General features: G+C 39.4%; 1 protein-coding gene across 1 annotated transcript in view; it reads right to left on the minus strand.

The window, feature by feature from the left end:
- Nucleotides 1-1,683: 1,683 nt before the first annotated feature.
- zgc:63587 (uncharacterized protein LOC393431 homolog) overlaps nucleotides 1,684-25,450 on the minus strand; it is a 139,062-nt gene continuing 115,295 nt past the window's right edge. Inside the window, exons 13-14 of the mRNA XM_043716054.1 lie at nucleotides 9,088-9,198; nucleotides 1,684-4,348 (exon numbers count right to left, since the gene is read on the minus strand). Of these exons, the coding sequence (XP_043571989.1) occupies nucleotides 9,118-9,198 (81 nt within the window). The 3' untranslated portion in view covers nucleotides 1,684-4,348; nucleotides 9,088-9,117. The remainder of the gene's footprint in view (nucleotides 4,349-9,087; nucleotides 9,199-25,450) is intronic.

Here is a 25,450-nt window from a genome sequence, read left to right on the forward strand (position 1 = left end):
TTCCATGTCTACATTTCTAACATTTTTTATGACACTAACAAATCACCTGTGGTAGCACTCAAAGTAAGCCCAATGACACTCAATGACAAGTAGCATTGCAAATGCAGAATCTCTCACTGTGGGGTTGCCAGTGACACGAGAGTGGATTAAAGTCCCATTATTCTGCAACAAGTGGTCAATGCTGACTCCACAAAACCTCGGATACAAGTCAGCAAAGTGATGGAATATTTTCTAATTGCCTGGATGGGTGCAGCTACATTCAGAAAAAATCATTCTGAAGAAGGGTCACTGAATTTGATACGTTAATTCTGTTTTCTCTCCATGTTAGATCTGTTGAGTTTCTCCAGCAGTTTCAGTTCTTTGGCTTAGAGAGAGCGCATTGTTTTACAAACAAAAAGATTGAAAAAAGAACATATATTTCAATTGATGGCTATGTGTTCCCCTTTGAGACTACAAAGGCTAATTGTTATTTTAGTAAGCATGACAAGTTTGCACATAAATTATATGGCAGCAGACGTGTCTGCAGAATATACAATTGTTTTGTGGAATTTTTGTGCAGTTCAAAATGATTACTGTTGCTTGTTAATACTTGTTTGAAAGTTTGACAGTGAAATTTACAGACACCAAATACAAACTCAAAGGTTATATATTACGATTTCCCTATTTTGCCCATTGAGAACACCTCACATTTCCTATTTAAATTGTTGTGTTCTCCTTTTAGTTCCTGACTAGCAACTTGCACCCAGGGCTTGCTCAATCTCACTTTGTAAGTAACCTCATGAGGCTCTGAACAACTTAATCTCTAATCTTTTCCTTCCTTCTATTGAACACATAAGTAACATTTGTTTTGTAACTATTCAGCACGATGCAATTTTAAAAGCATCTAAGTGAAGCAGCTAACACTAGACTGCCTTTGTCAGATGAAATGCAATGAGATGTATCAAAATAGTGGTTCCCAAACTAAGCAGCTGCTTAGACATGCCTTTAAGAATAAAATAATTAAAACAGTGCAATTGGACCAAGTCAGATTTCACCCTTATTTGAAATAGGTTCAGACTAGCTGCAAAAATCTCCTGTAATTTGTTGGTTTAAAATGTTGTTGTTACTGGATGATTGCTTACACATCCACTGCACAGCCAACTAACTGCTTCTAAAAGCTAAGTGGAAGCTATTTCCTCAGTTTAGTTTTGGCTAACCTCCCAAAGACCATTGAGGAAATATCAACACAACTTCCTTTAATAAATCATTGAGTAACTATCTGGGCAGAGTCTGCAAACAAGGAACCATATTTCAATCCGTTACACAGAATCATGTTATATTGGAGCACATACATCTCACTCACTCAGTTAGTATCAACACATCTTAATGATTACTTCTGGCAATCAAGCCATAGTAGTGAATAATATCTTTATAAATGCAGACATCCTTCATTACCACTTTTTTTGAGAGATCTAAGGCCTTAATATCACAGACATTATTAACAAGCTTTTGCTGCTTATGGCTATTATTAAATGCCCTACTTTACAAACACAAAAGGAGCAAAAACATCTGTACGCAGTTTTGTCCTTTCTAGTCACCTGGAATCTATTGAAGAGCCAGTGAGCAGCAAAGCCCTGTTCTCTCGACTGATAGAGGCTTTGAGTAAAATGCTGGTTAAATGTAAGAAAATGATCAAAGACTCAGTTGGTTCTGTCCTGTACAGTTTATTATTGTCTACTTAATACAAAACAAACATAGTATATAAAGATAAAAGCATTTTTGTGAATGTTTGAAATTACTGACAAAAGCTCAGAGAGGCAGATTATTGGCATTAAGCCAAACAAAATCAATCCCATTTCCCTACCAAAGGAAAGTAAAATAACCGTCAATCATGAGGCAATTAGTGAACGTAACAGTGCCTATGAAAACAATATGACTTAACACTTAACTAAGCATCCAAGATTATCCCTCCTAGCTCAAATGGAATGCAACTCAATATGTAGTATTCTCAACTCGTACACCATGAGCACAGCAACCGCACGATTGCAAAAGCCATGGTTACGTGAAGCAGCAACATTCTCGCCGATGCAATGCATCTTGACCACACTCCGAATCATTGCAGGTCAGGAGATTTCCACCTGCAAAGAACTGAGGCAGTGCTACCCTTTGGTCAACTGGCCCTTGAAGAACTAACCAGTCATTTAGTGTTTCTGAAGCTCCTTCATTTTCAAAACAAAGATGTATAATAGGCTGGCTCAAGAGATAGGCATGAAACACCCAGTTCCTCTCTATAGGCAGCAGCTGGACTGCTGAAAAGATCCTTAATGTTAAACTCAGCCACTTAAAAGAGCTGGTGTTATAACTATTATGCTGTAACCAAATAATAATTGCATTAAAAGTTGCACACAGCATGAGGTATAAATCAAGTAAATGATCTTTCTCTGACAATAATGTCACAATATCTGCAGCTCCATCACCTAACAAACAGTTTTGTTAGCTGAAGAGAAGCAATAAGCTTGCTTTAACTGTTTCAATTGAAATTAAAGCATCAATGGAAATACAGGTGTAGAACTTAAATATCTTGCACTTTGAAATTCCAGAACATTTTATGCATTTCCATTTATATATTGTCATATAAGGTTTTATTGTGCAAAACAGAAAAATAAATGGAGCTACAGATTCAGAGTGCATCTAAATGTTTCTTTTAAAGCAGAATTTATCAATAGCATAATTCTATTGATTTAAATGCCAAAGTACTTTAATTGTTTTGGTTTTTGTGGAAGGAGGGAAAACTGGGTGCCATGTTATTCTCAAAAACCAAGAAAGAAATTCTGGAATACTCTGCACCAATTATACTAAAGCAAGTAGTTTGGCTTAAGATATGTTCAACAAGCTAGATTTACATTTATGTAATACCCGGAACACTTAAATCTCTCAATGTGCTTCCCAGACAATTAATTAATTTGAAGTGCAGAACCTGTTAGGTAAACAAACATGATAGCCACTTTGCATGATGCAAGGTGCTACCAATATGAGTGAGGTAAATAAACAGGTAATTATTATTGCTAGTGTTAATTGACAGAAAACCATTGGCAGGACACTGGGAGAATACTTTGTTCTTGCAATGGACCATGACTGCTCACTTGAGCCACTAAAGAACAAAATCTATTCCAAACAGTGGCATCTTCAATAATGTAGTCTTCTCTCAATATTAAGTGCATCAGCAATAGATTAAAGGCTCAAGTCTTTGAGTATTGAGACATGAATTCTCAACCTCCTGACTTCTGTGCAAGATTTCCATCATGTGAACCAAAAAGAACAAGCATGTTTTACAGACCTAAGATAGCTAAATTGTGGAAGGGAATGATTGGAGATGCACATTTAATAAATGTATGAAATGCTAATAACCTCACAGCACAGCTAGACCTTGATGTTTCAGTAAACCAGCATTTAAGGGAATCTGTGGTATGTCTGAATTTCACTCTTTGAACTTATCGAATTATGAAATTTCACGTAGACTTTCGAATTGCAGCCTATGGAATTTTCTAAAAGCAGCTTTGCTGGCATGAAGATTTTGAGGCATGAACCGGATGTAAAGTAATTTGACAATAGTCTGCATTGACAACAGATCACGAGTAAGCATTTAAGCTGCATCAGTTGCAGATTGGCAAGTAAATAGGTAACCATTGGTTTACTTTGGCCCTTCATCAAGGTCTAAAAAATAATTATGGAGAAGGGAATAACCACCATTAACTACCGTCACTTAGCGGTGAACTTGTCAGCAGGAATACTACTTGTGACACAAAGCAACTGCGCCAATTAGCTGAAAAGGAGAATGGTCATGGTGTTTAATTCAGTTGGCATTTTGGATCTTTTTGTCAGCAGTGCATTTTTTACTATAATTTATTTGGCAAATTAAAGAGAGGGTGATATTCTGGCTGTTTTTGTTGAATTTAAGCCAATGCTTGAAGATTATTTTATTTCAGGGATTCCATTGGACTACACTATTAGCTATAGTTTCACCTCATTGATGATCATTTGTATGATGTTGACAAAGGCTCAGTGAAACAGACCAAAATCTGCCAGTTGGAAGAAAGGGATTATATGGCTGTGAAAGCTTGAGCATGCTCAGCAATTATATATGAAGGTTTACAAACTATATAAAAACCGTAGAAATATTCCCATTGTAATCAAGTAACATCAAATACAAATAGGCAAGGTAGAAGACATATTTGAGATTACAATAGAGCGATACAGAAATTCCATGCAAGGAATGTGAAGATTGTTTCCTCTTCTGTTCTGCCATAAACTCATACAGTCAGCATTGAATTCGAGACACATCAAGAGTGTTTGCAACCATGGGACTTCCCTATAAAGAAAAGCACAATGGTGTTACTAACAGCCAGCAGCCTTATCATTGTACATTTACATGCATCACAGGTATCGCATACAATATTTTTACTCTGACTGATGAACTAAAACAATTACATTCCATTCAAAGTAATTTATTATCTGAGCAAGTAAAAATGATGTAAAGTTTATTACGATGTCAAGAGTCTTAATATTATGCCAAAAATGTCACTGAACAATTAATTAGTATGAACGACAAGAGGGACAAAATTCCCAGTTTTCACCACAGTTATGGGACTTCGCTCGGCACCACATTTTATAAAGGACATCAAAGAAGAGGTGAAGAAGACATTTGCTAAAACAGTTCCACAGATAGAATGGTAGCCTGTGCAGAGAGACTGGAGGAGCTGCAGCTCTTCTCCTCAGAGCAGAGAAGGTCAAGAACCACCTTGACAGTAGTGTTCAAAACTGTGAAGGGGATTTTGATGCAGTGAATCAGAAGAAACTGCTTCCAATAGCAAAAGGGCAGTAACTGAAGGTCATAGCTTTTAAGATGGCAGGCAATAGAACCAGACTTGGCATTCAAAAAGGAATTGGACAATTAGCTGAATGGGGAAAAAACTCCAAAGGTCAATGGGGGTGAAAGGAGGAGCAGGGGTGGAATGTTTAGCACAGATAGAATGGGCTGAGAAGCCTCCTTTTATACTGCATTATTCAATGATTCTCTGAATCAGATGTCAAAAAATGTCAAAGTACAAACGTCCATCTTGACTTTGCTGCATTCTGCTCAGATTCTCATTTCTAGACAACACTATTGCTTGTTCTATTATTTAAAATCTCTGAAGATCATGTCAGTCTATAGTTCTATCTGTCTGCCCTGACATTCTTTGGAGAGTCTGTATAGGGAGTGCTATTATGCTCTTCCTCTGTGGCGAACACTAAGTGATGGTGATCCTGTCTTCACCTCTTATTCAGGAAAGACCCTGCAATCATAAATATGGTTCTATGCCAATCTATTTCTCCTTGCAAATGCGTAACACCCTTATTATTGGTCTGACAACGTCCAACTGACTTAAAACAGCCACAGAGGCTCACACTTCTATATTTGAGTCCCACACTGAAAAGTGCATTCAGCAGTTAAGTTTGAGCAGAAATCCATGCCCAATCTTGCCTTTCATTTGCGTTGAAGATATCTACATGAAGCAGGAGTGGAGCCTACTCCTAGGGGTCGAATACATTTTTATAGGTAGATGTTGCAAAAGTGGATCTCAGAGTTTCATCTAGCTCTTTTTTTAAACATGAAGTGACTACAGTCAAGTGGATGAATTATGCCTGACTGATATCTACAAATTCAGCACAGACTAGAGGCTGAATCACTGATGTTTTAGTTTCATATTGCTTTCTGCCAAGGTTCCAGGGGGTTCATGAACTCAAAGGTTCATTAATTTAGAGGAATGATTCCCACTTTTCGATTATTGATTAAAATATCCATGAGGATTTGGTTCATCTCCTGGATGAACTTCAAACTTTTGCAAAAACAAAGGAGAGAATGCTTTTCCAAATATAGCAAGTTATGTTAATCTCAAATCTCTGGATCAGCAGATTCAACAGCAGCTTTTAAAATGGAATAGGATGTACATTTGAAAAGTTGAAAAATTGAACGGCTGTGAGGTAGGAAAAGCATGGGAATAAGTAATTGGATTTGTTTTCTAAAGAACAAAGAAAGGAGATTTGCTGTGCTGTTTGGTTCTAATGAAGCAAGCAACAAAATTATAGCGGAAAGTGAGGACTGCAGATGCTGGAGATCAGAGTCAAGATTTAGAGTGGTGTTGGAAAAGCACAGTAGATCAGGCAGCATCCGAGGAGCAGGAAAATCAATGTTTCGGACAGGAGCATCAGGAATGAGGCTGGAAGCCTCCGGGTTGGAGAGATAAACAAGAGGGACCAGGGAGAAGGTAGTTAAGATTGCAATAGGTGAATGGAGATGGGGATAATGGTGATAGGTCGGAGAGGAGGGTGGAGCAGATAGGTAGGAAGAAAGATTGGCAAGTAGGTCAGGTCATGGTGATGGTGCTGAGCTGGCAGGTTGGAACTGGGGTAAGGTGGGGGGAGGGGAAACAAGAAAACTGGTGATGTTCATATTGATGCCCTGGGGTTGAAGTGTTCCAAGGAGGAAGATGAGGTGTTCTTCCTCCAAAAAAAATTATATATCAAGTTTAATAAAAACTGAATTTAAATAAAATATAAAATTCTGCTGTGACAAGGATTTAAAAGAAAATTCATTCATGGGATGCAGGCACCTTTGGCAATGCCAGCATTTAGTGCCCATGGAGGTGATGGTGAACTGCCTTCTTGAACTGCTGACATCCATATGGTGTAAGTAGACCCACAATGCTAAGAGTGAAGGAGCTCCAGGTTTTTGAGCTAGTAACTGTGAAGGAATGGTGATATAGTCCAAGTCAGGATGGTGAGTGGCTTGGAGGGGTACTTGCAGGTGGTGGTGGGTTTGGAAGGTACACTCAAGGCCCCTTGATGAATTATTGCAGTATATTTTGTAGGTGGCACCTATTGTTGCCACTGTCCATTGTGACAAGTCAATGTCGAAGGTGGTGAATGGGGTGCCAATCATGTGGGCTGCTTTGTCCTGAATAGAGTCAAGTTTGAATGTTACTGGAGCTGCACTCGAGGCTGCAGAACTCCTAGACTCTGATCTACTCTTGTTGCCAAAGATGTAGATACTGGAGTATAATCATATAAGTCATTAGTCTGCATGTCTCTAACTTTGATGGCTTCCTTCCAGGTCATGGGTCAGCAAATCGACAAAGTGGACCGGCCACTTATTATTGAGCCTAGTGAAAGTGAAAAAATACCCTGCTAAGGACATGGGCAGAGTGTGGGGAGATTTCCCAGAATTATAACCACTATTGGAGACTTTAATTGTGTGGACAGACAAGAATTACCTTCATTAGGGCAGAGAATGTAAAGGGGGGATTTTAACAGAGGCATTTAGAAGTCAAAAGACTTGTCACAGAGAAACCATTTTCACTCATACGAGATTGGTAACCAGAGGGGACATGTTCTGGCTAATTGGCAAAAGAACGAGGCATCTGGATGGGTGCATGAATAGGAAGCGTTTAGAGGGATAAGGGCCAAATGCTGACAAATGGGACTAGATTAATTTAGAATATCTGATCGGCATGGATGAGCTGGACGAAAGGATCTGTTTCTGTGCTGTACAGCTCTATGACTCTATGAAATTGAAGATTTGAAAATTTACACAATCTGGAATACAGCACTGTACTTGAAAGCTTATTAGAAATAGATTCAGTTGCAAGAGAGAATTGGAAATATAACATAAAAATGAAAAAACCTGCAGGGCTATAGTGACAGCGCAGGGGAGGGGTACTAATCAGATTAAGCCATCATCCTATGGAATGGTGCAACAGCCTACTCCTGTTCTTATGGTCTAATTGGAACTCTTATCAAAAACCAGCAAAGGCATGATGAGCTGAATGGATTCCTGTGTCATATGATTTAACAATTTCCAAAAAAGACTAAAATTACAGGAATTTCAATTCCAGAGCTGAGAATAGTGGGAATGTTGCTGCAGTTTTTATCTGAAGGAAAACAACACGGTTAGCTTTGTGAGGACTCCACAACTCCATTGACAGTTGTGTCAGTCAAATGCTTACAGCATTTATCTGGGGATAAGATAACCCGAATCGCCCGCACCACAAGGAAGCTGTTCAGAGATACAACAAAAGTTTGTAATTTAATGCATTCTGAAATGTAAACATCAACCCCCCCCACCACCTCCACCCAGCATCAAAACAATTTCAACAAAAAAAAAGTCAGACATATCTGTGGGTCCATGTGACCTCTGGCCAGCCCCACAGTTCAAATTCCACAGAACCACACAACAGTCTGATTGGATAGCATGAAAAACATGCCGAGGTGGTAGCAATTAAACAGAAGCAGTGGGAGGATTCTTTGGGGTATTGTTGTAAATGCAGCTGACAGTTTCCCCATTTTCTCCCAAGTTTCATATTTTCACATACATTCCTGTCCCAAATTAGAAACTCTGTGGTAGAACTACACAATCCAAAACATTTATGAAAAAATAAATCATTTCTCGCAGCAGCCTTCCAGCTGTTGCTTCTTTGATTGCACTTTGCAATCAGACTCCATTCAGCCAACAATAGGACAAAATGTTCCACAATTGTGCTTTTTGCTCTGGTCAAAAAATGCTTCACATTAACTCTTCAATGTCAACAGCCTTTTCACAATTTAGAAATGGAGACAGTCCTTAATGGACCCCTATGGTTCTGAAAATCCCAATGCCAGCAGAACTTGCCTGAGAGCTAAAGGTGGCCATTTATGCCCATATCTGGAGAGTTTCAGTCATTTTCTGTTGGAATTGAGAGATCAGGAAAATCCCAGTGGACATTCCACACCCTTGCATTTCCATCAAGACATTTTGAGGATGCTTAGAGAAATAGATTATAGTTAGAGCAGTCATGAATAAAATGTGTCTGTGTTTATGAAACCCTGACAAATAGGTTAAATGAACGATGATTCAGGCATGTAAAGACCCAAGAGCTAGTTTCATGAGAAAATAGTTTAACTGAATGGACACTCAGAAGCTGGGTTTACATGAATGAGAGATGACCGAAATGAAACCCCTCAACTAACTACATCATTCTGACACAATTTCAGTTCCAGAATTAGGGTTGAGTTAAGATTAACAGCAATTCTTACCTGTAACTAGAAGCAATATTGGTTTACCACTTAGTGTCCATCTCCATTATCTGCAGGCTTCATTCGCATTTGTGCCTGCATCTGAGCAATCATCTCCTGCATTCGGCGCAACTGTGAGGAGATAATAATTAGGTATTTAAATGATATTATTGCACAGTTCAATACAAAAATTTGTATAAAGGTTGCAATTCAACAATTACACATCAAAACACCATACCCTTTTGAAAACGAAATACTGGAGAAACTCAGCAGGTATAAAGAAAAACAGTCTACCTTTCTCGTCCAAAAAGATTTGTTTTCAAGATCGTGATGTGCACGTACAGATACATGCTATACATTACCAACTAGCCAGTTATTTCACTCATATTCGGACTATGAACGTGATACATTTGAAAACATCACCTGTTAAAAATAGGCTTCAATAAATGGCTCCCAGTGAGAACAGACATTATTTCTTGACATCTTTAAAATATATTTATGCTCCATCTAATGGTTATTCACTGGTGCAAATACTCAGTGTAAACAAGCAAAATGACAAACTTTGAAAGACTGTGTTATAACAAGGATAGGGAGTAGGGGGGAAATGTAGAGTCAGAGAAAGATTATTTTATAGTGAACGTGAACACTACGAATCTTGAACAGTAAAGAGTATATGGTATATGCTTTTAAAGAGCTCAAAATAGCCCTGTGGAGTAGATCAACAGTTCGAATGGATTTGGATAAGCAGCTTCTGTAATTCCTGCCTCAAGAAAAGGTTTGTAGGTTAGAGTGGCAAAACTGCAGCCCTGAGACCCTGGTGCATTTAGGCATTTTAACTGAGAAGGCTTAATGGTGCTAAAACATTTATTTTCACAACCACTTCAAACATACCTCAGTTTATGCGACATTCTCTAAAATATCAGCTTCTTATGACCATCATTAGTAAGGTTCTGTTGATGAGTGACTTTGTTCCAGGGAGACAAATTCTAACATTTTATATATTTTTAAAAATGCCATGGAGATTCTGATCTGGATTGTGAATGCAAATCACAGTCTCTGCTTAAAATAATTGATTTTAAGTCTTAGGAACTGGTCATCGTATGAGAATGGTCTCAGATGGACAGAATGTATCTTGAATGATGTGGACATGCTGGCACTAGTGAAACTGTCTGTGCTCGCAAACAGACTCTGTCTTGACCATTATAATACACTGATAGAACAGATATTTTGGAGCTTGTAGAAGGATTTAGTCTTAGGCACTATACTGTAGCAACAGAAATCAGACAGAATGGATGTTCACAGTTCAATTTACTGCACTGGAATAGGTCATTGTCATATGCATATAACTGAGCATCATTGAGAATCTGCTGAGTGCTGGTCAGCCTCCAGCTTTTCTCAGCATTCATACTCTGACAGTACTGTGCCATCCAGTGGCAAGCACCACCAATCACTTGAGCTACTTATTCCCACTCACCTCCCCCAGACCCCAACAGCTCCGCCCCCTTCTTGCAGGGTTGCTGAACACTCACAATGAAATTAAATTCCAGACCACTGGCTGAGAATATTTAATTCTGTCCTCAGCGGGCAAGCCTGCACAGCAGTGAAGAGTAAAAAAAAAAGCAGTATCGTCAGCGAAAGCTCTCTGAATAATTAAATATTGTAAGGGCCAGAACAAAGACAAAATGGAATGGGTGGGCTCATCAGGTCTGATATTAGAGCAGGAGCCAGATTAGAAATATTTCTTGTTGATGAAATGCCAGATTAGATAGGCTTGGAATGATCAAATAAAAAGCAAGGACGAATGATTGTCAGAAGCTACTGAGGAGACAATAAATGCTCACATACCAACAGGATGTCAAATAAGAGCTTACACGTGAGATTTCAACATCAGTGTAAAAAATCACACAATCAAATCTGAAGGAAAAGCAATGCATTTATAAAGGGAAAACAACTCAATAGGGTTTGTTCAGTAAGGTTTGATCCTTTGCTACTTTAAACAATCCCTTTGGGTAGGGAGACTGAGAAATGCTGAAATGCAAAAAATGTTTGGCACTCTGCAATTCGAATATCAGGTAGAAGCCTGGGACTTCGAATTAATCCCCCATCAGGTATTTGCAGCTTTTGCCTGACCATCTAGTTCCCAAAGCCTTAGCAACTGCAGTCCATTACATTTATTGTGCCTCTACCTTACATTTCTTATACCACAAGTTTTTCCTGTTTTGGATTTTATGGATCTGTTGATTTTGAAATATCTATTCCTGTTCGTGCAGAATTTGCTCCACAAAATGGAGAAATATTGTTTCTTTAATTAAACACATTTGATATGAAATCATTATAGGTACCCTTTTCGCGGTCCAAAGTGTAAAAACAGAAACGATTTAGACACAGGCAAGAAGCCCCTGTGGAATTCACAGCCTTTATCTATAATAGATGGATTATAGTGATGGACTCTGAATTATAATAGGTCAATTATTGTATTGTATTGACTGCACTGTTCTGACATCTGGTTAACCTGACTATACTAAAGTTGAAATATTCTCTCCTTGTGCCCTACTCCAAAAATAAATTAAAATATCTGTGTATTAACTACATTTCAACTGTTGCAAAATGAGGGTAACAATGGATTCACAGCCTACATTGGTTTCAAGGGGTTACTAGACGAAATCATTGACTGCAGCCATTCTGTGCAATTCAAATGGAGATCAGCAGAAATGAGAATCAGATCAATGGTATCGCTGCATATACCTAGGGTCCAAGTTTTGATTGGTTTTTGCCTTTATTAGAGAATGGCTATGCTGTGAGGTTAGTAAAGAAAGCTTGTGGTTAGAAAGTGAAAGAGAGGTATACACCTGCAGAGCATATGTGGAAGGAACCTTTAAAAAAGGTACCACAGGAGTTAACAGGACCATTTCCAGACACTCAGACGATGTCTGCGGTCAGCAGGAGTTGGCCTATACCATGGGATTGGATAGAAAAATTACTTTGCAGTTCAGATAATGGCTGCAAGATTGAAATGTAGATGAAGAAACATCATGGTGTTAGTGCAAAGAACAGTTAGATGCCTGCCTTCCTCTGCATGCTGATTCAGCACACAGTCTGACAGGCATAGGGCAAGATTTTGAGACGTTTCTTACAGCTCTGAATGAACTTCCCCCATTCTCTAGGAAAGAAAAGTTCCAATCACACGTTTAATGCACTGTGCCTGAGCAAAATTATTCCTATGCCATTGCTCATCTGTCACCACCCACATTCACAATGCTTTAGCATATCAGCAGCCTACAGCACCAAAAGGTCATCAGCACATAGAGGTCCATTTCTAGTTGAGGCAACTGCTAGAATGCAAGGAGAATGCCATTTTAGAAAGCCCGCAATAATTGATTTAACCGTACATTTACAGCACAGAACTTAATGGTTTTGGAAGTGCTTAATGTTAGCTGAGTGTTAGAAAAAGACTCAGTATAAAACCTTGCTGAATTCAATACAATTACACAGTCATTGGCCTATATCTAACAAAATAAATCATGTATACCTTAAAGCTGTATGCAGAACTATACCCATGTGCATGTTGAACAATGTTCTTGAAGCAATGTGAATCTGTTGCCTCCTCAACACTCTGGCTGAGCACCAGAGGCAGTCCTATTGCATCAAGGATCTCCCTCATTTGCTACTGGAGATACAGAAACATGTCCCAGACAGGAATTTTTCACAATACCTTTGACAGAAAGCTCCAATTGTTGTAAAACTACAGGATACCCATTAATCATATTTAGGTCAGATATGCAATTTTCTTTCTGGCAACAACCTGTCAGGATGCCAGATTTGCCAATGCATTTTCCATAAAGCCAGCCAATATACAGCTTCTCTCATCACTAAGAATGATGTAATTCTTCAAAATTTACAACACCATAAATGTAGTCCATTTGTCATTATAGAAGCAGAAGAATAGTAAGTACAAGGAATGTGGGGTTAGGATTAGGATATATAGCTGCTGAGTCCTCAAATAGGGCTGGAAGAATGTTGAGCAAAAACCATTTGAAAAGTCAAACCTTGAGGTGAAAGCTTTGCCAGTGGGAAAATATACTCAGCCATTGGCCAGGTCACAATCAGTCCTCCTTCAGAAATAGGAGGATAAAAATTTGGAAGCTCAGTTCAGACTCAAGTCAAGACTGAGCATCATTAGGCTCAACTAAGCAACAGGAGATGTTTGACAGTTTAGATTTCTGCGCAAGATGCAAGTATTTTAAAGACTAGGCACTGTTTTCAGTAGGCAAAGGATTTCAAAGAGTAACTGAGAACAGTACAGTTAAAGTTATACAGTACAGAAGACATTCTTCGTTCCATCGAGTCTGTGCCAACCTATCTACACTAATTCCACTTCCCAGCACTTGCACATTTCAACTGCTCAAAGTACTTTTTGATGTTGACGTTTCTCACCTCAACTACCCTCCGTCTTATACAGCTCAGTCAGGTCCCCCTCTCTTGTGTGTCCTAAAGAAAACAACCTGAGGTTATTCAGCCTCTCTTTGTAGCTACTCTTCATAGTAGAGGTTTGGATGAAAATGTAGCTAGTACATTGGCCCATGGCATGAAAATTGGAGTTGTGAGGAAGGTTGTCAAAGGACATAGCAAGATATAAATCAGTTGGAAAGCTAGGCAGAGAAATGGCAGATGGAATTTAATCCAGGCAAGTGTGAAATGATGCATTTTGGAAGGTCAAATGCAAGAGGAAAGTATACAGTAAATGGCAGGATCCTTAGGAGCACTGATATATCGAGGGACCGTGACATGCAAGCCCATAGCTTCCTGAAAGTAGATAAAGTGATGAAGGAGGTACATGGCATACTTGCCTTCATCACTCATGGCATTCAGTATAAAAGTTGGCAAGTTACATTGCAGCTCTATGAAAAACTTTAATCAGGCCACATTTGGAGTATTGTGTGCAGTCCTGGTCGCCAAACCATAGGAAGGATGTGGAGGTTTTGGAAAGGTTTACCAGGATGTTGCCTGCATTGGAATGTATTAGTTATAAAGAAGTTGGATCAACAAATTGTTTCTGCTAGAGCACCGGAAGCTGAGAGGTGACCTGATAGAAGTATATAAAATTATGAGAAGACTAGATAGCATGGATAGTCAGTCTTTTCACAGGATGGAAATGTCAAATACTAGAGGGCACAAGTTTAACGTAAGAGGGAGAAAGTTTAAAGGAGATGTACATGACAATTTTTTTTTAAAACCACCCTTTTTTTTTTAAAAAGGGTGGTAGGTGCCTGGAATGTACTGACAGGGACGGTGGTAAAGACGGATACAACAGCAACATTTAGGAGGCATTTGGACAGACTCATGATCAGGCAGGGAATAGAGGGATATGGACCATGTGCAGGCTGACCAGCTGATTAGTTTAGAATGGCATAATGGTCAGCACAGACATGGTTGTCTGAAGGGCCTGTTCCTGTGCTTTACTGTTCTATGTTCGACATTAAACTACACCAATCCTTGTGAATCTCCACTCACACCCTCTCTCCAGTGTGTTGACCAGAACTGCATAGTCATCCAGCAGTGGCTTAACCAAAGTTCTGCACAGCTCCAACGTAACTTTCCTGCCATTATAATCTATGTCTTGACTGATAAAGGTACGTAACCCATATGCCACCTTAAGCACTCTTTTAACCTGACATGTTGCCTTCAGGGATCAGTGGACAAACATCCCAAAATCCCTCTGCTCCTCTGAACTTCCTGGTGTCCTCTCATTCATTGGGTACTCCCTTGTCTTTTTATTTCTTCCAAAATGCATCACCTCTCACCTTTCAGGGTTACATTCTATCTGCCATTCTGACTAATGCATCTATATCTCCCTGTAACCCAAGACCCTCCTCCTCACTATTATTCATACAGCTTATCTTCATATCACACGCAAACTAACTTATATACATACACATAAACAATGAGCACTGATCCCTGTGTTGTGCCACTGTACACGAGCCTCCAGCCACACAGATGGCATTTTATCATTCTCCGTATGAATAACAGATAACAGTAATTGCAAAAACAAGCTTTTAATGAAAGCATAAAGTGTTTGGAATTTAATCCTCAAATGCAGCCTGATAACATCGTGCCTGAATTTATCAGGTTTTTTTTTTCTAGTGTCTGCTATTGGGGCATCCCCTGGGCAGGCTCTGCATTAACCAGGTTGCTATGATTTACTCAGCAATGATCAGGTCATTGTTTCACAACTTTTCACTCACCATAGCATTAAGGACACAGCTGGCTTATAACTCAAAAAGGGACAGACGGTACAATGTCAGCCTCCCACAACCACTAATCCAATTTCAAAATTGCTCACAATTCAAAAGACAAATCTCATGAACAACATTCAGAAGGAATTTGTGTGCAGCCTAACATTCATTCCAGCAGCTCTTGAGAATTGCCAATTCCCCAATACACTACTAGCTTCCCATATCCACTTTAAATGGATGAATCAAAAGGTTTTCGTCAACAGATAATGATGTTTCCATGGAAAACACACAAAAGGGAAATGTATGCATGAGAGATGCAGGACAGCTGCCTGGTTAGGATTATGTTAATAATTAAATCATCCATTTCATGTTTTGCACTTGTAAGTCAGTATTTTAGTGCACTCAGGTGCCACATCAACTTTCATGCCACAATGCACTATACAGAGTCATAAATTATGGAGCATATAAATGCAATTTTTAACTATGAAACCTCAGGAAAGTCTAATTTTTAATCAGTGTAAATGAACAGATTGGATTTACCAGCATCAGAAAATATTAATTTAGTTGCAACTTGTCATAACTGAAGTTAAGCTAATGACAAGTTGACAAGTTCTCTTTTATCCATTTTTTTGGGTTGGGCAAGGATGAGGAGGAAAGCTATAGATAGTTTCATTTCGTTTCATGCAGCGTTTAAATTCTTCATATATTTACTACCATTTATCCCTCGGCCTACATTTAAAACACAATTGACCTGGTCATTCGTCTTGTTGTGGCTTGTGGGATTTAGCTGCACTGAAATTGGTCAATACATTTGCCACAATAGTTATATTTTGAAAATACACCATAACAGTTGTGAAGCTCTTTGGGACATCCTTAAGGATGTGAGAAGCATTACATAAATGCAAATGTTTATGTTTGCTATTTGTTCACTTATACATACAGCGACTTGAAGTTATTTATCGTGCTGATAATGTCAAGAAATGATCCCATGTTGTAAAAGAACAGAAGAAATAAAAGTAGTTTGAGTCAGAGTAGGCCAGTCAACCTTCCAAGTCTGCTCCACCATTCAATGATTTTCTATTTTAACAACATTCTCCTGCACAATCCCCATATCCTGTGATGTTGTCAATCTGTAGAATTTCAGGGTAGTAATACTCCCTGTGGAGTCATCCTCAAATCTCCATTTTTTTTCAAAGGACGTGGTTTAGCACATTAGACACTACAGAGCAGCTCTGTCAATGGAAACATTTATAAAAACCTAGACATTCCACAAATCAAAACAAATGAGGGTCTGTAATAAGGTCTGCTGCAATTGCCATGTTCCTGACGCAGTAAAGCACGGTATACAAAGGCAAGAGACTGGAGTGTGCCTTTCTAAAAATAACACCTAACCAGAGGAAGTCAGTCCCAAACTACTTAAAGTTGCCAAGTTACCTGCATCATAAACAATATTTGTCTGCAGGCCAAACAGCCCACTAAGATGCTTTCATTAATATCACACAAATGTTTGCAAGCTACAAAAATGCTGTGTTTAAATAAGAAACTTGAATAAAAATGGTGTTGAACATGCATTGTTCCTAAATCATTTGTTATTTAGATGAGTTGCTGGAAGCTCACTGAATTAACTATGTAGTGGTAACAGGAGGTCAGAAGCTGGGAATTGTGCGATGAATAATTTGTCCTGACTCCCTAAAGCTGGTCCATTATCTACAAGGCATATATCAGGAGTATGATGGAATAGTCTCCATTTGATTGGATGAGTTCAACTCTATGGAGGAGAAAGTGAGGTCTGCAGATGCTGGAGATCAGAGCTGGAAATGTGTTGCTGGAAAAGCGCAGCAGGTCAGGCAGCATCCAGGGAACAGGAGAATCGACGTTTCGGGCATAAGCCCTTCTTCAGGAATGAGTTCAACTCTATGAAAACTTAAAAAGCTTGACACCATTCAAGGCAACCACCACCTTAAAAACTCAACGGGCCATTCAGCCTGCTCCTGCTCCTATTTCTTTTGTCCTTATGTTCATTCCCTCCACCATAATTGGATGATGCTGACAGTAGTATATATCATCTATAAATTGCATTACAGCACTTTCAAAATCAATAACCTCTACCTAGAAGGAAGACTATCACTTGCAAGCCACATCCGATGCTGACTTAGAACTCTGTTGCTGTTCCTTCACTTATGGAATCTAAATGGTGGAAACCACTTTCCAGTTGTACTGGTGTGTACCTGCAGCAGATGGACTGCAGTGGTTCAAGATGACAGCCTTTTACTATCTGCTCAAGGGCAAATAAGTCAGCAAAAAGTGATTGTTGAGAGAGTGACACCTATATCCCATGAAAAAATAAAAATAGAAGTCATGGGCACGTATTACTTATTACTCCAAATTCACAAACAGCAAATAAGTAACACTTTATAAAAATTCCAATTGTAGCTTGTGGTCAATAGGTTCTCTACTTGAGCATATTTATGAGAATGTTTTAGAGATGCCATTTCCCAGGTCACATGATCAAATTGAAGACAAGTTTCTCATTTCATCACAGTTACTCTTCCAAAGATGCTTTATACAGACATATTGTGATTTGTGATTTGAAGCATCAACAACCACAGAAGAGACTATAATTAAGACTTCCTCTCTTCCCTCCGCTCCCTCAAGTGAATAATACATTCGGTATCAGCTTTCTACACTAACTGAAAAATGGATAACTTTTGGGAGACCATGCCATTACCTGATCTCAAATGGTTGCATTTAGAACTATCGCACAAACCATATACATAACAGTCTTGCATCTAGATAAAAGTGACAGAAATCAATCATGAAAGCCATGGGCAATGCTTACAGTGAACTTTAAAGTGGAAATATTTTAACGCCCCAAACCCAGATATTCTGGAAAAACTTTGGCCTTTTTCAGAAGCAAGCTACCCTGTGGCAAGTGTTCTTTTGTTTAAAATTATTTGGAAAAACTAGTTCCAAGGTATATTTTGCAAACATTTAAACACAAGGCCATAGTAGGGAATTAACTTAAATGGGTGCTTATTTCACACAATTCAACCAAGTTTCTGGCTAATTATCTTTAAATAAGTATGGAACACTACAGAACATTGATCTCCAGTGGGAAGGTTTGATCTCACTGATAATTAGACATATATTGCAGGTTTTGTCCTCGCAATGAGAACAAGAATTGGTTATCCTGACACTGGTGCAGCACAGTAGGTAGAAAATTTTTAAATAAAGTACTACATGGGGTAATAAGTAAATAGAAATTAGTGCGGCTCAGGGAGTAGGCTTATGATGCTGAACAACAGAATTTGTGCATAGCAGCGTCGAAGGAGACTAACAGAAGAGTTTATAGATGCTGAACATATTACACTGGAATGTGCAAATGTCACAGCACTGGAGTAACAATGAGTAGGATACAACAGTCCTCCAAAGATCAGAATAGTCAAAGAGGGTGATAAGAAATAAAGTTATTGATTTTGACCAGTGCTTATTTTCCCTTCATTTAAGAAAGAGCAAATAGATTCAGCATTTATATCCCACTTGATTTTATTACATGACTATAGGAAAGTAACTGGATAAAATGTCAAAGCTCTTGTCCATTTCTCTCACTTTTCATCAAAGTACTCAACTTGTGACAGGATCCTCGTCACAATCCATACTTCAGGCAAGCAGCTGTTACAATTACTGAAGCAGAATATAAAATATCAAGGGATATGCAGCTAAAACAGGTAAATGAAATTAAGGTACAGATCAGCCATGACCTAATTGAGTGATTGAGCAAGCCAGAGAGGCTGCTTTGCTATACATGCCTGTAAAATCTGTTTACCAGAAACTGCTCATTTTCTTTATATTTATTTGATAGTTAACAGTGAATGGAATAGAACTAACCTTCCATGCAGCTTTGCAGTTTCTGTGCTTTCTTGAGCAGCAGCTCTACCTCACAGCCTTGCTTGACCCCTTCAACTGTCTCTAATTTGTCACATTTTTGTTCATCCCGCTGTGGATGCCAGCTAAGCAATTTCTCTAACTAAACACTAGTACAAGTTACTGACTGCATCCTACTTCCTGTTTGACTGCCTCACACTAAAGCTATTCTTTTGTAAATGTGTTGTTTTTGAATACAGATGATTCTCCAATAATATGACTGCCTTCTTCCAATTACATAATAGTATCTGACTCTGCCCTCACTTCCATTTCAGCTCAATCGCAACTGAAACTTTGATCCATGGCTTTATCTCGTGTATTGACTATTCCAAAGCTCTCTCAGCCAATATCCCAACTTTCATTCCACGTAAACACTGCCACCAATTTACCCACACAGCATGTCTGGTTCATCCTTCCTCCGTTGTCACTGACCTACACAGAATCTTGGCATGTTTAAGTTCACATCCTGGGTTTTGAATCCTCCATGGTCTCACTGTCTCCACAGCCCACTCCATCATTCCCCTAACTTCCTCCTACACCACATTGTGAAGTTTCCTTCTGAATTCCCAAGCTGAATTTTTGTTGACTATTTTACTTTGATCACCTCTAGTCACAAGTAATATTTGCTGTGCCTATTTTATCAAAACCTTCATAACTTAAAAGACCTCAGTTAGGTCAGGAGAAAAGAGATGTTTGATCTCGCTTTTCTGGTAGAACTTTTCATTGGACAAGTATAGAGAAACTGCTTTCTTTGGTAATTGGGGTCAGTAATGATATTATTTTAAACCTATAAGAAAGAAAATAATTTTTTTAAACTTGAGACTTATTGTGATTTTGAACCTGAAAGTGGGGTGGTGTCAGATTCCATGGCAAATGTTCAAAGGTGACTGGATATTTTTTGAGGAGGAGCAATTTTCTGAGTTTTGAAGTAAACGAATAGGATAGAATAGAAATTTATTGTCACGTATACTTTCATATTTAAAACACAGTGAAAACTTTTATAAGTCTCCCAACATTGCACTTACATCAATGTCAGAAGTTATGGACAATAACAAGTTGAATTGTAGGATTACATTGGATGGGATTTCAAATGAAAGGCAATAGATGCAGAATTTTTAAATATTTTTATGATAGGTAGATTCTTGATTTCCCAGGGCTGAAAAATTCTGGGGGATATGCAGGAATGTACAGGTAAGATTAAAATCAGCCATGATCTTATTGAATGATGGAGCAGGCTTTGAGGGCCAAGTGGCCTACTCTTGTTGTGGCATACAAACAAGAAGCATGATGAGCTGAATGGCTTTCTCTTGTGACAGAAGATTGTGTGGTTCTATTCTCAAGATAGTTGGAGTCAGTGGCCACATTGCAATCCAGGTCATTATTGCAGAAATATGTCAAATTTTGTGTAGTGGGAGATCATCAGGCAAATCAAGTCCTGCCAATACAGAAAATCCAAAATGGATTCAAATTTAAAAATATCTCATCTTTTCTATTCTCATCTCAGAATTAATAACCTTGGTGTGCTCGATGTTGTTAGAATTGTTCGATGTCATGCCGCGTTCCAGAAAGACCACTCCCTCCGCGACTCCCTAGTCAGGTCCACACCCCCCACCAACCCAACCTCCACTCCCACCTTCCCTCCAAGGCCCCAAGGGATCCTTCCATATCCGTCGCACGTTCACCTGCACCTCCACACACACATCATTTACTGCATCCGCTGCACCCGATATGGGCTCCTCTACATTGGGGAGACAGGCTGTCTACATACGGAATGTTTCAGAGAACACCTCTGGGATGCCTGCACCAACCAACCCAATTGCCCTGTGGCTGAACACTTTAACTCCCCCTCCCACTCTGCCAAGGACATGCAGGTCCTTGGCCTCCTCCACTGCCAGACCGTGGCAACACGACGCCTGGAGGAAAAGCGCCTCATCTTCCACCTAGGAACCTTCCAACCACAAGGGATGAATGCAGATTTCTCCAGCTTCCTCATTTCCCTGCATGGCATACCCTCCTCATTCCTGAAGAAGGGCTTATGCCCGAACCGTCGATTCTCCTGCTCCTTGGATGCTGTCTGACCTGCTGCGCTTTTCCAGCAACACATTTTTCAGCTCTGATCTCCAGCATCTGCAGTCCTCACTTTCTCCTAGTACCCTTACCATACCTTGGTAAGCATTTAGTGAATTAGTACCTCCTTTTTAATGGTTAGGTTTGTAGAGTGACCGGGTCTACGTTTTCTTCAGGTTGTATCATTTATCAGTCAGTGTCTCATGGCTGCCTTTCATAGTCACCAGAACCTTCTTAAAATGCAACACACTCATTGGCCATGATGTGCTCTGCAGGAGTACATGCCACATACAACACTGAGAAATAAGCAAGGGCAATACAAATTGTGCCAATGCTTTTTTTGTTTTACTTGTACAAATTATACAGTTGCTGCTCAGAGGAGAAAACTATAAAGGGGTAGACTTTTACCTTGCAGCCTAACAGTAAAGCTGAATTTTCAACAAATGTAAATCACTTCAAAATCTACCCCTTAAAGTCTGAAGCTGGCATTTGCATCAAAATAATCAGTGAAGTCATCATCTAATTAATGCTGCATGGCAATAATTTTTCTGCCAGCACATCATGACAAGCCATTTATTGCAGAAACCCAGGAACTTCTCAAGAAAGGAAGTAAGAGTTTGTTTTTTCAAAAATTTCCCAGAAGCTGCAGACTGTCAGCTGATTTCCTCCCAGCCCATCCACAAAGTGTTCTACTGATAAAGACACATTTCAGAACAGCTGAAAGATGCAACTTTGAGGCCCTTAACATGTGAAGCAATTAAATTAAAGCCTATCTATTATGGTAAATGTGGTTACTTTCCTTCCTTCAGGTGAGACTGCTAGGTATGTCAGCTCAACATATAAAAAGAGCTCTGTTGTGGGAGAATAAAAATAACAATGGCCTTGCCAATATCCGCTTGTTTCAATGAAAGAATACTTAGCCTTCCACTAAAAACGTAGTTCTGAAAATACAGATTTCTGAAGAATTGGAATTACTCCAATTAACCCTTTTTTTGTCAAATGCAGAACATTTTGTATATAGTTCATTGTATAAAAGGAGGGGGAAAAAGCCTGACCATATGTTGGGTATGTGGGTTGTGCAACCAGAGTGTCCTTAACTGAAGACCCATAAATATAACGCTTTTTTCAACCGCATTCAGAACTCAGTGAACATGTTGCAAAAAAGAAACAAAGCACAAAAGTTTGACTTCAACACCAGGAAGTATCACTCTGGTCACTTCACGCAAAATTACTAAACACGCTGATGTATTTATAGTGTTGCTTCTTGTAGCACCCAATGTAACTCTTCCAACTATCTTCACTGTACATTGACAGCTAAACTTCAACCTCAAACATACTTTCAAAACCAGTTCCATTTAATGCACAAGCTATTCTGCTTATCCCCTGACCAAGATGGCACATGTCTGCAAATTTGCTCAGAATTATGGATATCTTTCTATTGTGAAAGGACCCATCAGAAAATGCTTTGAAATGTCATCAAATTCTCTTCACATGGAGCTTTTACAGTCAACACAGAGAAAAGCATTCACCCCATCAGCCTGAATCAGATTGGAACTAGGTCCCTGAACTGAAAAGGACAGCAGCAAACCCATTCACACTTCCCACATATTTCTCCACATTTCTGGATATACAGAAATGAACTGAACCAGAAAAACAGCTCATTGCAGCTTCTTAACTGAATAAACATCACAATCACACTAAATGTTAGAGCTAGTTACGATGGTTAGAAAGCAGTCTTCATCTCAATATCCATTTTAACTGTACCTCAGCAACATCATCAGTCTCTGCTCCTAAGGAAGTAAGCAGCTTGTATGCATGGGATTAGATTAATGTGAGTGCTCCTCACAACCACACACATGCGCAATTGCTTTGCAGCTAAAGTCTAACTATCACGTGGCAACATGCCAAGTCATGCGAGCAATAAGTACATCTCAGAGCAGAGTAATTAGATTAGAATGGATGCATGCAGAAAACAATGGATTAATTCCAAGTGTAACTGTTTGACTGGATGGCAGTAATCAACTGAAGAGCTCAACTACAGGACATTCTTCTTCCTTGATTAGAAAAACCAGTGAACCTGATGAAGTGACACTGGCAACAATATGCCTGCTCCTTCTCCACCATTTTAGCTCACTTTCTCTCTCCAGTATTGCGTGGCATATTTGGCTTAGTTGGTAGCATTCTCACCTCCAGCTCACAGGGTTCCTGGGTCAAATTCCACTGCAGGATGGGATACAAAATTCTAGATGACACTGTAGTGCTGAAGGTGCTCTCTTTCAGATGAGATATTAAGCCCTGAGGGTTCCTCTACCCTCTCAAGTGAACAAAATGAAAAGTCAGCAGTCATATTCTATCATAATACATTAGTCCAAAATTGCACTCATTTTATTTGGCTGTCATTATCCAGTCCTGGGAGGGATTTGTGTGTAAAATATTTAATGGCATGATTGGCATAATTTACCTATTGTTTTAAACGAACCAGTTAACCCTCTTTAACTTTAACTCACCCCGACTTTGACGTAGGGGACTGCATACTTTTAGGAGAAGCAAACTATATCTATTTGAATAGGCAGCACAGAGCATTGGTGCATTTAACTAACCTTGCAGGACCTTTTTTCTTACGAGATGTTCCAGCTACTCTAACTGTGAAAATATACTGGCAGTTACAATCTGGCAACTCTAATACCTCACAGCAAATATCACTTTATATCAAAAGAGCATCAATAGTAGTCTTCAGTATGTAATGAAATCTCCATGTTTAGGAAAAATACTTTAACTACAAGAAGAAACTGAAACAGAAGTAGGTTACAGGATCCCTCAGCTCTGCTCCACCATTGCATCTACCCAAACCTAATCTGTTGACTCAAAGTACACTTTCCACCTCCTTTTCCTCTCTTCTGAACCTGGACAGCATTCAGCCTTGGGCTGATAAATAATATTTGTACCATACAAGTATGATGGCAGCACGGTGACCCAGTGGCTAGCACTGCTACCTCACAACGCCAGGGTCCCGGGTTCAATTCCAGCCTCAGGCAACTGTCTGCATGGCGTTTGCACATTCTCCCCAAGTCTGCGTTGGGTTTCCTCCGGGTGCTTGGGTTTCCTCCCACAGTCCAAAGATGTGCAGGTTAGGTGAATTGGCCATGCTAAATTACCCATAGTGTTCTGGGATGTGTAGGTTTGGCGTGTTAGTCATGAGAAATATAGAGTAATAGGATAGGGGAATGGGTCTGGGTGGAATACTTTTTGGAGGGTCGGTGTGGACCTGTTGGGCCAAATGGCCTGTTTCCACACTGCAGGGATTCTGTGATTCTATGAAGTGAGAATCCAACAATTTCTTCACATTCATCAGCATTACCATTGCAGAAAATCTTGCCAACAGCCTGGAAGTTACCACGAACCTAAAGCGTAATTGGACCAGCCATAAAAATGCAGTGGCGACAACAGCAGATCAAGAGGTTGGGAATTCTACAGGAATTAACTCACCTCCTGACTCGACAAATCCTGTTCACTACTGAATATGCACAAGCCAGTAATGTGAAGGAATATTTCCCAGTTGCCTGGATGAGCGCTGCTCGAAAAACCCAAGTAGTTCAACAGCGTCAGGACGAAGCAGCCTTGCCAATGCTGACTGACAGCAGTGTGTACTATATATAAAATGCACTGCAGCAACCTGCCAAGCCTTCTTCAACAGCATCTTCCAAACATGCAATCTCTATCACAGAAGAACAAGGGAAAAAATACATGGAATGCCATAACCTCAACATTTCCCTCCGAACACCCGAAACAGAGCTCCCTCTCTAACTGTACTGCAGGTCCACTGACAACACACAAATGTCAGGGCTTCAACAATTCAGGTGAGCACTAGGTTCTCAAACAGAATTCATGTTAAGAAACAAAAGATAGCCTTGCCAGTGAGACAGATGTGATGCATAAAGAATAAACATAATCCTCCACCCTTGATCTTCCCATTTTTTGCCTGCCATTTCCTCCTCCCCATACACGTTTATTCCCCATGCTGTTCTTTTCTTCCCCACTATCACCTATCTTCTTCACTATTTCTTTCCCCCTTCACCGCACTCTCATTTCCCTCCCTTTTCTCCATTCTTTCTCTACTCTCTTCCCTCTCCTGCCACCTTGCTTTGCAGTTACCTTCCTTG

This window comes from Chiloscyllium plagiosum, chromosome 25 (assembly GCF_004010195.1).
Source record: "Chiloscyllium plagiosum isolate BGI_BamShark_2017 chromosome 25, ASM401019v2, whole genome shotgun sequence".
NCBI lineage: Eukaryota > Metazoa > Chordata > Chondrichthyes > Orectolobiformes > Hemiscylliidae > Chiloscyllium > Chiloscyllium plagiosum.